Source organism: Mytilus edulis, chromosome 4 (genome assembly GCF_963676685.1).
Source record: "Mytilus edulis chromosome 4, xbMytEdul2.2, whole genome shotgun sequence".
Classification (NCBI taxonomy): Eukaryota; Metazoa; Mollusca; class Bivalvia; order Mytilida; family Mytilidae; genus Mytilus; species Mytilus edulis.
In genome coordinates, this window is record NC_092347.1 from 2,020,375 (window position 1) to 2,034,068 (window position 13,694).

The 13,694-nt window shown below is 33.3% G+C and overlaps 1 protein-coding gene and 2 long non-coding RNA genes across 4 annotated transcripts; 2 read left to right on the top strand and 1 right to left on the bottom strand.

Moving 5' to 3' along the window:
- Positions 1-3,516: 3,516 nt before the first annotated feature.
- On the bottom strand, positions 3,517-6,103 carry LOC139518700 (uncharacterized). Of its 2 annotated transcripts, none has more exons than XR_011663434.1 (3): positions 6,033-6,103; positions 4,739-4,909; positions 3,517-3,725 (listed from the first exon to the last, which is right to left on the bottom strand). It is a non-coding gene; the product is annotated as an uncharacterized lncRNA (long non-coding RNA). The 2 variants fall into 2 exon arrangements; XR_011663435.1 differs by lacking the exon at positions 6,033-6,103 and adding an exon at positions 5,597-5,985.
- A 499-nt stretch (positions 6,104-6,602) lies between these two features.
- LOC139518701 (uncharacterized) lies at positions 6,603-13,448 on the top strand. Its single transcript, XR_011663436.1, has 4 exons — positions 6,603-6,859; positions 9,582-9,974; positions 11,873-12,162; positions 13,107-13,448. It is a non-coding gene; the product is annotated as an uncharacterized lncRNA (long non-coding RNA).
- On the top strand, positions 6,876-9,560 carry LOC139518596 (uncharacterized). The gene is made up of 2 exons (XM_071310073.1): positions 6,876-9,472; positions 9,543-9,560. Exons 1-2 carry the CDS (start codon positions 6,989-6,991, stop codon positions 9,558-9,560), a joined length of 2,502 nt encoding a protein of 833 aa, XP_071166174.1. The 5' UTR covers positions 6,876-6,988.
- Positions 13,449-13,694: the final 246 nt, after the last annotated feature.

The window sequence follows — 13,694 nt, forward strand, 5'->3', positions numbered from 1 at the left end:
TATTAATAAAAAGGGACTCCGCGTGAAGTGGTATAATATAATTATATATAAAGGCTCTGAGAGTGTCACCAAATTATATAGCCTCAGATAATAGCTAGCTCTATCTGCAATATCATTACATTAAAATCAAAACTTCTATTTTATTCTTACATTATTCACATGATGATCTTTCCGTATTTCTGTTCTTTTTAAATCACAGTATTGACAAAATAAAAACTAGAAGATTCCAGAATGTATATGAATAATGCGAGTATACAGAGGTTGGACATAATAGAAATTTTGTATTATTATCCTGCACTGAAAACCAGTCCAGTATTAACTTAGGGAAGAACCTCTCATATATATATAGTTTTCATGCAAGTTGGCTACTTTATCTTCAGCATTTTTCACTGAATCAGCATAGGCGGATCCAGGCCCCCCTTTCGTTGGAAAAACTTGGTTGATTATAGGGAATCATTGAAGCATGACTGGAGCCCCCCCCCCCCCTTTTAGGTTAGTCAGCGGGCCCTCCTTAGGAAAAATTCTGAATCCGCCCCTGATCAGCATAGGCGGATCAAGGCACAATTTAGAGTGACAAAATATATATACAAGTAACAACTCGTCTAAACATCAACCCAACAATGTTAGATCGGTAAATTTGCTTTCGCAATTTTTTTGTTCTTCACTCGCTGGAATTCGAACCCATGCTACTGAGATATTGCGACCCCTAATCGCCTGTACTGTACATAGCCGTCCCGCTAGACCACACGACCACCAGGACTTATATACATATATATTGTGTCCTTGGTTCAATAATTTGTATATTTATTAAATCTGGATTGCAAATCTTTGATGATTTTTGTTTGTTTAAATTATGACAATTTGAAGCTATGACATAAGAAACAGGTGGCCATATGGCAGATACATATATACACACACTAGAACACACCCGTGATATCACGGGTCAGTGTCTGAATTAAAGTATATAACTATGCGCAAGCCTTATTTTAGTATTAGTATTGTCATCTGATAAAGTCATGTCGATTATAAGATACACAGTTTTTCTCTGCTTTCAAGTCTTTCTGTTTGAACCCGTTGAACTGGAACTTATCAGTTATTGGTAATATTAATTATTTAAATGGAAAACAAAAGGTCCTGGAATAGAGTATTTTTTAATCAACAGCATTGCCCTATATAAGTTATAAATAAAGTTGAATTCTTTGCTTTGCTGTTTTACGTCATGCCCACTAACAAATTGAAAACTGTACCTATACGCCTTATTTTTAGTCCAGATTTTTAGTATTCGTATTGTTATCTTAGAAAGTCTTACTGATTAAAATACTACAATAGGTAACAATTTGACAATTTAGTAGTGTCAACCCTGTGGTTATGACCCGTGTATATAGCATATTAGTCCTGAATACAACGTTTGGTGGTGCGCCTGTCAGATGCGGAACGTACAGATAAGGTAATAGGTAACAGGTGAATATACTATTGGTATCGGTAGCGGACTCGACCCGGAACTTCTTAATTATTGGCAATATTAATTACGTGGAAAACAAAAGGGCCTGGAGTGGTGTAATTTTTAATCTACACCTTTGCACTATATTAGTTATATATAAAGTTGAATTCTGTGATTCGTCGTTTTCACGTGATGACGGCTGACAAATTGGACCTCGTAATTTTAGTATTATAGATGTCTCTGGCCATGGGAACCGTTTATAATATGTTTCTTTAATATTAATACCTCTAAATTAAGAATCAGATTATATATGCCTTTTGGGAGTTTTAAAAAATATATATACCGTTATTTGATATAAACATCAGGGATAGCTCTATTCATTCGTTGTTTCCTACACATTGTAATAGCTATCTATATATCATGTATATATACGCTGGTGTTACTCCAGGAAATGTTATCGTTGACGGTTCGATGCCGACGAAACGGCTTTCAATATCGTGAATTTATTAAACAATACGGATACAGGAATTAAGAGTTTCCAATTCACTCCCACGTCAATTCTTTCAAGAAAGAGGACATCTTAAAATTAAAACTCATACATTTGTCATAGGCGTGCTAAATGTTTTGTTTTTGAATATCAACCAAAGATGCAGTCCGATGCAGACACTCGAATTTTCTTTGTTAAAACAAATGTCCTTTTCTTGACAAACACGTCCCATTAACTTTATGGGGCAGATTTCACACAGAAGCTTATTTGAGCATGTTACAAGAAATATAAGAAGCTGACATACGTACTCATCTTTCTTATTTGTTGTTTCCAGCTGCAGTCAGTGATGTAACCATAAATCGTATGTCGATAATTTTATAATAATAAAGCTTCATTTAGGGTCAGTATGTTTTATCTTTTTATACGTCCGTTTACACACCACTATCTGTCTGTCTGTCCATCCGTCTTTCCCGCGTCGTCAGCACGTCGGACATTAACTCAGTACAGGTTTTGCAGATTCCGCTACTATAACTTCGTGTAGGTTGGGGACCCCTCCATAAACCCCAACAAAAAAAAATCCAACATCTGCATCGGGTTGTATTAACTGAAGCACATCTTATTCCCATGGAGATTTTTAGACCAGCCCATGTTCAGGGCTTATTGACTTGAGAACTTTTGCATGCAGGGACACAAATGAGTTATTTTTCAGTAGATTCATTTGGTCTCTGGTGGAGAGTTGTCTTTTTTCAATCATTAGCAATCTTACCACATATTTTTATTTATTATAAGGGTGAAATTTCTGTGTGTCAACCGTTTGTTCTTAAATGTTAAGCTGTTAGACCGTCACAAGTTACAGGAGAATTAAGCACTTACAGTATGTGTAAGCACAACACATTCTCATTCTGTATGACCTTGTTCTAAGTAAGTAGTGTGAAACTCTGGTTGCTTTTGGTCATATTAAGTTTTATTTGTTTGACACTTGCACTTTTAGATGACTTGGGATCCTGATTTTACACCAATAAACAACACTACTTATAAAAACACCATAATGATCAATGTGACAGGGATATCTGCATACATACGATATCCTTTGCCTATCCTAGTACCATATATCTTAAAAGTCGAACAACAAGAATGTGTCCCCAGTACACGAATGCCCCACTCACACTATCATTTTCTATGTTCAGTGGACCGTAAAATTGGGGTAAAACCTCTAATTTGGCATTAAAATTAAAAAGATCATATCATAGGGAACATGTATACTAAGTTTGAAGTCGATTGGACTTCAGCTTCATCAAAAACTACCTTGACCAAAAAACTTTAACCTGAAGCGGGACAGACGGACGAACCAACAGACAGACGAACGGACGCACAGACCAGAAAACATAATGCCCCTCTACTATCGTAGGTGGGGCATAAAAAACAACAAGAACTGTCAGCACTAGATACATTGACCAAAGGACCACCAAATTGTAATTGAATAAGATTACCAAAGATTGCAAATAAATTGGAAAGAGGGTTAAATAAATATGAGTCTAATTGGAGCTTGGTAATATAGCAACTTAAAAGTGTGAAAAGAAAAAGAAAATTAAGAGTCTACTCTTTAATTACACTTATATTCATTTCTCTCTCAGTCATACAATGAATATGCTTGTTGTCTTGTTAATAGTTGAACATCTTTCTAAAATACACGTCTGTTTTTTTTTTATTTCACTCTTAAGAACAAAATCTGCTTCAAATTAATCAATATGTAGATCATAATTATAACCTTCATCTTCACCAGATTTGCATTCTAACCTGAAATTATAATGTTATACATGTAGTGAAAAAAAAATCCAATATAAGAAAAAAATTTACAATACATGCAATTTAAAAGTACAATTTAAATGTGACTTATATATTAATGTCTTATAAAGACAATAACACTTCTCATTTTATTGCAGATATAAAAAATAGTTTAAAACAAAACTATTACATTGTTCTAAGCTTTATCAAATTATCATAAATGTGTAACTAAATTTTACAAAAGCATTTCAATCTAAAAAATGTAATTGAAATAATCAATGATGTTCTTAAAAAGTGGCAGCCCTGCCACCTTGACCCCAAAAATGAAGAAGGTCAATGTTGTTGTTGTCCTGATTGTAAACTATTTAAAAGTTTGTGGTTGTTTTATTCTCTTATTTTAGAGTGTCATGTATTTTATATTGTCATGTATTTTATATTGGTATACATCCATAACTTGTACTCTGACTGACCTAAGGGGACTGCTCTCAGTCATGCTTCAGTGATTTCATATATAATTAAGCAATTTTTTTCCACCAAAAGGGCTTCAGTCTTCACCCAGCCCCCTAGATCAGCCTATGGTGCTCATTACAAAGTACATCAATATTTTGAAAGTAAACTGTTCCAGTACATTTTTCCATGCAGTTTGGCTCAATCTTAATTACACCTACATGTACATGTACATGATGTATGAAAGATGGAAAAATCTGCAAATACAGGACTTAATTTCACTGAGACCACAAAATTTGTAGTCTGTGTTGTAAAAATGGTCAACAGCTGTATACTATAAAAAATATTCTGATATTTTACATGGCAATGTTAATATACATGTAGACAATAATATTTTAATATTTGTTTATGCACACATGTACTTGTTTGCATTCTTAAATCTTTGAACTTTCATTTCATTTGAGACCGAGTTACATTTGTAAGTCAATAACAAGAAGAAGAATCATTTTCTATGAAATATTACATGCAACTTTCTCACAAGTAAAAATAACTATTTGAGTATAACTTTAATATCTTACCTTCTTTCATTCATTTTGTACATGTAGTAATATGAAAAGTAATGCGTTACATCACAACAACATGTACAACTTATTAAAGAATCAAAGAACTACAGCAGTGTTTTCATAGTCTGTATGAAAAATTGCAAAATCATCTAGGATGTTGATTCTACATGTATGTCTTTCCACTGACTGAAATTATATGAAGGCATAATATGAATATGGACATGACTATTAAAGTACTGGATCATTCAAAGCATAAATAAATATTATAGTGTAGGGTAGCATATTTAGATTGAAATAACTTCACGAATCATGGAGATATATATTGTTTTGCAACATGATAAATTGCAAATACAGATACATAGGTGATATGTAACCTTTTCCTATATTGTTTGGGTTTCATGTGGATATTAATGCTCTGCAATAAAAGAGTGGAATACCAATGTGTAAAAAAAGATTGATAAAAACAGCTTGTAACACCAAGAAGGATGAGAGACGAAGAAGTTATTGGAACTTTATTGATCTAATCATATATTTCTTATAGTCCCATCACCACCACCACCCCCCCCCCCCTTCCCCTCCCCTCCCCCCCCCCCCCCCCCCCCCCCCCCGAGAGTAATTCCCAAGTCCAATGAAATGAAACTGAACAACATCTGATACTTGTTTGAATCAAAACTGATACTTGTCAAATCATTATACATGTATATATATATTGTCAATGTATGTGTGTATAATATAAATATACATAAGAAGATAAGGATGGCATACCATATGATTTTCAAGGACCCAACTCTCTGTCAAAGTACATGTATTGGTGTAACAATGTATTGAAGTTAGTACAGTTTAAATTACAGATGAATAGAAATAAAACCATACAATGCCTATACGTTTTCAATGATCCACCATGTGTGTTAAAGTACACAAACAACCGGTTTTGGTCGCTCATTTGAATAACAATGAAGCGGCATAACATGTGCGTCAAAATGCATAATTTGCATCCGATTTGCAATGAGGTTGTCATATAAACATTCAAAAACCTATTAAACTTCTATCGGACCTTTAATTTAAAGAAATTTCTTATCCAAAAACGAGCAATTGTGAAAAATTCATAAAACCAAGACTTGGTTTTATCAGACATGTGTTTTCGCAACATTCTTGGCAATGCTGAACTTTTTCTCAATAACCATAATAATTTTGTTTATAAAAATATGATAACATCAAAATTTTTAACTCACAGTACAATAAAAACTAATTTAATATGAAATTGGTTTGCTCGATTTTCTTAATTCAACATTTCAAATTGACGACTTACCTCTTTGAGTAACATCAGTTTTTTCCAATATGGCGCCTATCCGGAAGTTAGGGAGGCCTGACAGAGATGTGTTGCTGGATGGACAAGATGGCTGAATGTTTGTACTGTCGGAGTGTATGCCGTGTATTTTGTATTTTACATAACGTTTGTATATACATATAGTGTGAATAAATCGTCACTGTTATTTTCTACAAAGATGGTGTTAGATTATAAATTTATGAACGCTCGGAATTCTACGTTTACAACACAGGCATGCGCCGGAAAGTAATCCCCAAAAAGTTGATGGTATTCCGTAACTAAAGAAGAAGAAGAAGAGAAGAAGATATCAAAATATAAATATGTCAATATTTGAAGAACGCTTTCTTTGTTTTATTTTTTTTGTTCAAAATACAGAAAAGGGCACATATCACAGGCACTTGTTTCTGTCAATAGTGGGTTTACTATCCATACCCGTACAAAAAAAACACAAGGTAGCTAACGGAAATTTTCAATGTGTTCGCTTCAACCAATTTTTTTTTAATTTCCCTTGACTTTTTCACGAATAAAAGTACACCAGTCTGTCGGTAATTGATTTATCTTGACAATGAAACAACTGTCACGTACCTTGAGAATACCCCTCAAACAGTATAACACACTTGAGATGACAATTATTGACCTTTTTCCAGACCATTGAATTTGTAAGGACTTAACTTCCGGTAAATTTTCGGTTTTTAGGAAGTAAATTTAACCGTGGCATCTGATTGGTCAAGATTTTTCTGGTTTCCTGTTTTCTGTTTACAAGTTACCAGATCAAATACCAAAGTGAAAGTTGACATAAACGCAGAAAGGTAAACATGAGTTTAACAAATTTACAAGGTGAAGCCCTTAATAAGGTACTAGAAGGACATTCTCTGTTACTATTAGGTCAGAGTGGTACTGGTAAAAGCTTTATATTAAAAGACGCAGCCCATAAATTGATGAAAATAGGAAAATCTGTTCAAAAAACGGCTTCGACAGGAATTGCATCATTAAATATTGACGGTAAAACAATTCATTCGTGGTCTGGGATAGGCGATGGTCGTTACTCAAATGAAGTTCTTCGAGAAAAAATAGAAAACAATGAGCACTATTCAAAATATAAGCAAAATATTCTTAAAACTGATGTATTGTTTATTGATGAGATATCAATGTTGTCAAAAAAATTGTTTGAACAGTTGGAGTTCATTTGCAGAAAAATAAGAAATTCAAACTTAATGTTTGGGGGTATTCAAGTGATAGCTGTTGGGGATTTCTTTCAACTCCCTCCAGTACCTGATAACTTAAAATTAGATGCAGGAGAGTATTGTTTTAAGTCTGAAATATTTGTTCAATTGTTTCAACACAAATTTGTACTTCAACGAGTAATGCGTCAAAATCAGGTAGACTTTATTAATGCTATTAATGATATTTCAAGGGGTGACCTACCTGAAGATACTAATAACTTACTGATGAGACTTTCTCGTAAATTACCACCAGGAAAAGATCCAATTAGATTATGTTCTCGAAATTTTGACTGTGACATTCACAATTCATGTAAACTGATAGATATGGAAGGTGAGGTATCAGTATTTACATCAATTGATGAGGGAGAAAATTCAAAATTGAAAAACATTCAAGCTCCGAAACATTTACATTTGAAAGAAAGTTGCCCTGTTATGTTGCTTAAAAATCTCAGTGATAAATTGGTGAATGGTTTAAGAGGAAATGTAACTGCTGTTTCTACTAAATTTATAACTGTACATTTTAACAATGATATAGTAGTAGACCTGAAACGAGAAACTTTTACTGTATATAGTTCTTTAGATAGTAAAATTGTTGCATCCCGACAGCAATTCCCCTTATGTCTTGCATTTGCAATAACAATTCATAAGTCACAAGGTCTCACTCTTGATCGTGTTGAAGTCGATGCGAGTTATATCTTTGCTGCAGGGCAATTAGGAGTAGCAGTGGGAAGGGCAAAAGAAAAAAAAGGACTCCGTATTTTGGGTTTCAATTCGAAATCAGTCATGCGTCATGATGAAAGCTTGTATAAATTTTATTCAGAAAATTCAATCACAGTTTATGAAAAACAATTATCCTGCTGCAAAAAGGATTTTGAAGTACCACTTAATGATATTGCTTTTAATGATGCAGAACAAGAAATTGTTTTTGATGACTTATCAGATTTTTGTGTTGAAGAAATTGAAGAAATTGATTTTTTGTTGTCTGATGATTTAGAAATTTGTGATCCTCCTGAGACATCTCCTGTTAGTTTGGAAACTAAAAATGACATAAATTTAGATGCAATTTCTGAATTATTCTCAGGACAGAAAATTTCTCCTCTCGATCAAAAAAGTTCGTCTTCGTATCTTTTGCTTTCTAAAGATAATGTTCAACTGTTTGTTAATCAGTTGTATTCCAAAATTGAAGATTTATTTAAAACAACTTGTGGTGATGTGTCAAATAAAAACACTGACTCAAAGACATGGACAAATTTTTACTCCAAACTTTATTCATATGCCACCTGTAATGATTATATTCTTCTTGTAAAATCTTTATTCAAATCTGAACCAAATGAAGTGGATTTTGAAATTTGTTCAAAAATATTTGACTATATTAAGACTGAAGTTTTGAAAAAACCAATGGACATCCTAGTGAAAAAACATGACACAAAAAGTGAGTCAAAGATGAGTCTGTCTGATGGGGGAAAAGGTAAAATAAGATATATTGCTGGACGGTGTGTAGCAAAATGTAGGTTTCACCATATGTGTCATGCTAAAAATAATTTGTACAAGAAGGATAAAATCAAAAGTGTTGCTAAGTCCTTTTTGAAAGTGAAAATGATGGACCATCTGACTAAAAGCAGTTCTGATTTGGAAAATAATTCTAAGTACAAAAGTACACTTTATGAGACAAAAAGAAAACAGAACCTTTCTCAGGGGTTAACAAATATATGCGACTCTATGTTTGAATTCATCTTAGCTGTGGAGGAAAAAAGGAAATTTGTTCAACATGATAAAGTTTTTCATTTACTTGGTTCAAATTTTTTGAAATATTGTCACTCTTCAATTCTACAAGACTCAAATTTGTTTACTTCATGGAGAAATTTATTTGCCACATTTGAAAATCTTAATACCAGTAGTTATTTGCCAAATGATCAGGAATCATCAGAGAGTTGTTTAAAAGAACTTTATAATGATATTATTGAAAGGTTTTGTAGAATTGCAGACAACCAATTTAGAAAAGATTTCCTTGTAACTTATGGTAAACAGAAAACAGAAAGATTAAGAAAAAGGGTTGATTCTAAAACTAATTCTTCATCAGTTCTTACAATGAAGTGTATAAATCAAGACAAATCAAAATCTAAAATAAGTTCTCACCATAAGTTACAAGCAGTTATAATTGACCATGGTGCAGCTGGTCTAATTGATTTTTCTAAAAAGGCATTATTAAATATATGTAAAGCATATGGAATTGAAATACAATGTAATTCCAAGAAAAGTGTTATTAAAGATAAACTCTGTGAATTAATTCCCTCACAAATTTCTATAGTTTTCCCAGAGCATTTGGAAACAAGTGACCAAATACATGTTACAACTGAACCTGTAAACACTGACCAGCCTTCTACCTCAGGAGTTCAATGTTCTAAAGCTAGTTCACAAACAACACCATGCACCACCAAAGTAAGAAGGAAGCGAAAATCTACCTTTATGAGCAAGAAGAAGAAATCTAAGAAAGTGGTAACACAGGAGGACTCGTTGACTAAATGTCCAATATGTAATATTATTTATGAAGATGGAGATGAGCATAATGAGTGGATAGCATGTGATTTGTGTGATTCATGGTACAACAGACAGTGTTCACAAATTAGTGATGAATTGTGGGAAAAGATTGGTGACAGTGACTGGTATTGTCCAAAATGTTTACAGTAAAAAAAAATTGAAGGTTAGTTATAGATTAATGCCTTTTCTTATATTAGTTTGAACAAAAATCCTTTTTTTTCTATATCAAAAAGGTTGAGATAACTCTGTTTTTTGACAAAAACTGAGTTATCTCCCAAATTGCTTCTAGAAAGGTTTGACCTTTAATGAATAATACAATGTAGTATGCTTTTTCATAATGAGGTTATATCTCAAATGGCGTAATTCTGATGAAAATTATCTATTAACTTGTAACATTCTACATCGGACTTCTCTTGAATTGAATTTTAAATGTACGTATTGTTATGCGTTTACTTTTATACATTGGCTAGAGGTATAGGGTGAGGGTTGAGATCTCATAAACATGTTTAACCCCGCCACATTTTTGCGCCTGTCCCAAGTCAGAAGCCTCTGGTCTTTGTTAGTCTTGTATTATTTTAATGTTAGTTTCTTGTGTACAATTTGGAAATTAGTATGGCGTTCTGACATTATCACTGAACTAGTATATATTTGTTTAGGGGGCAGCTGAAGGACGCCTCCAGGTGTAGGAATTTCTCGTTACATTGAAGACCTGTTGGTGACCTGTTGTTTTTTCTATGGTCGGGTTGTTGTCTCTTTGATACATTCCCCATTTCCATTCTCAATTTACATATTATAAATATAATGAACTAGGCAAAATAAATGTACGTGTAAGGGGGTTTGCAGTGGTTGAACCATCATGCATGTAATTGTATTAGGAAAAGGAAATTCAAAATCTTTTTCAATTTTCATCACAAGGATCTTGAGGTACAAAAACTTTCCATGCAACATGTAAATCATACATTTTATTATAAGAGGCATCAGATTTGAATCCTCCAAATTAATTTTTCAACATTCCAAAATTTGAATTAATTCCAAATTAAGATGATAGCCTGTTATTATCTAGCTGACAATGGATATAAACATTGATAAAGCAAAATCGCAAAAAAAATATTTTTAGGGAAAATTCAAAACGGAAAGCCCATAATCAAATAGCAAAATCGAAAGAAAAAACACAAGAACTGTCATATTCCTGACTTGGCATTTTCTAATGTAGGAATTAGTGGATTGAACCTGGTTTTATAGCTAGCTTATTAATGTCTCACTTGTATGACAGTCACTACTAATTCCACTATATTGATAACAATGTGTGAACAAACTACCAGACAAATTACATGTACATGTATGTAAAAATGTATATGAGCTTTGCTCATTGATGAAGGGTTACTATGACCTAAAGTCAATAATTTTGGTGTCATTGGTCTCTTGTGGAGAGGTGGGTCATTGGCATTCATATATACCACATCTTTTTTAAATATTTATATTTATATGCTAACCCAAACTTGAAGAACTTAGACATTGTTGAGCTAGATATTTTCTCTAAAATAAATGGGTTTGTAAACATCATTTGGTGTCAGTAATTGGACTTTATTTACATACATGTGGATTGATTTTATTGTTAATACTATATCAGGAAGTGCATTTTCTTGGGAGGAGGTCCAAGAGCAAATGGTTCTGCTTTAACCCCACCAGCATTTGATTTCCTAGACGTCGTTGCCTGCCCTAAAATAATACTGTTGATACCTGTCCTATACTCATTATAATTAGGGTTTGTGTTTGCTCCATGGTATAGGGAACGCTCTTGGCAAAATATGTTCTCGACAATATCACTATTAATTCTTGCCGGAGTTAACTCACTTTTTAATTCTGTTATCATTATATGTGTAAGAGACATAAACCCAAGATATAGGAAGTCTAGATCCTCTCTTGTTTCCATGGTCATTAAGGTTTTATACCTCTTATGTTTATCGTCGGTACTACCTACATTTGACTTTTCCCATGATTTGAACCAATTATAAGCCTCTGAAAATAATCTTAACCGTTCATCATTTATGTCTTTTACAGGTCTGAAATCTTTGAAGAAAGAAACCAGAAAGCTTATATGTTGTAAGAACTGAAGGACGCCTTTCATTTCCTCCTGACATGCTGCATTTAGACTACTACTATATTGTTGCATAAGATTTAACATTTCAGAATCTAAGACGTCAAATGCTAATTTGTTGCGCATTTTTTGTGCGTTACTTGGAAATATGTGTTCTTCTGATAATTTATGATGAATGTGGAAACTGTTTGTTGTGCGATCCCAGTTGTAGGCATCAATCCACATTTTCCAGATTATGACCGATTCATTTATGGTAAGTAACCGTTGATGTGATTCTAAAAAGCCACTACTTAAAATGCTGTTCCTAATTTTTTTCAAAGATGACAGGGGTCCATAAAAAGAACTATTTTTCTACCTGGATATTTAAAACATTTTGCAATCATATTTGTACAAAGACAATTACCATCAGGAAAATGCATCTTGAGAAATGCTCTGTTGTTTGCTGACCCATCCATACAGCAGTAAATTGGCCTAAAGCCCCATCTATACAATTCATCTATGCACAACCAACTTGTAACAAATATTTCCGAAGGAGAAGCCTGGGTGTTGGGAAAATTTGCAAAAGGCCACCTAAAACCTGTTAAGCCATTAAAAACATATTGTTGCACATGGTTTGCAATATGGGATTGTAATTTTCCCTCATTTAAAGCCGTCATCATTTTCACGTCATTTCCACTATCTGACAATCCAAACAATGCTGAGCATTCTTTGGTATTGACCAGTTGGAGGTCCTCTTGGATTGCCATCTCATCAAGTATCAGGCCACCATAATACCCTTCATCTAATTTGATTTGTCGTTTACCCTCATTCGCCATCCAAAGCATCATTTCAGGAATGATACCTGGTCCCTGACGGACAGCATTTTTGTATATTTTAAGCATTTGTTCAGATGGCAAATGAAGCCATTTATTAAGTGTCATATCTCTGTATGCTGCAGGATTTCGATTAAATAATACCAATGCCATACATATAACATCTTTATCCCATCTAACACTTGTTTTGCTCTTTGTGTTAGATGCAACTATCTGAGATAAAATTAATGTTAATTGATTCTCATGTAAATTTGGAGCAATGCTCTTAATTAATTGTTTAATTTCTTCTTTTGAAACCTTAGAATTGTTACAAATGTTTTCTTTATTTTCATTTTTTTGCAAAGTTTGCTTCCTATTTTGAATAAAGTTTGAACATTTCTTACAGATAGATGACCTCAGCGGCAGGAAGCGGGTACAACTAACACTTCGGATTACATTCAGTGACTCACTCAGTATGCCAACCTTGCAGACCTCTTTTGTGCAACTAAAGCTTGTGGAAAATTTCAAATCATCATTTGTCTTTATTTCGTATCCATTGACAATGTTTTATTAGTTTAGTACATCTAAAAATGGCAGGCAGAGATCTTGCAGTATATTGAATTTTGTTTGGTATATAATATTCAGACAAGTTAATATGTACATCAGCAATTGAGATGGAAATCTGACCTGCTTTTGACAACGCTAATTCCATTACAGTTTTATTTTCATTAAATGTCTCCATAAAAAAATGACCAAAAAACAATGCTGTCGTCAAGTTTGTTCAAAACAAACCAATCATATGGTTTCCATTTCTCTAAATTATTAAATTCAACTGCAGCTATATTGCATGTTGAGCTTTCAACTGAACACCTAAAGCTTTGGGTTCTTTTCCCTGTTTTTTGGCAAAACACTTTTGATTTCTGTATTTGTGGAAACATCTCAGTAATCATATAGCTTAATTTGGGATCTAATCTACTAGATGGAGTGCTTTTTT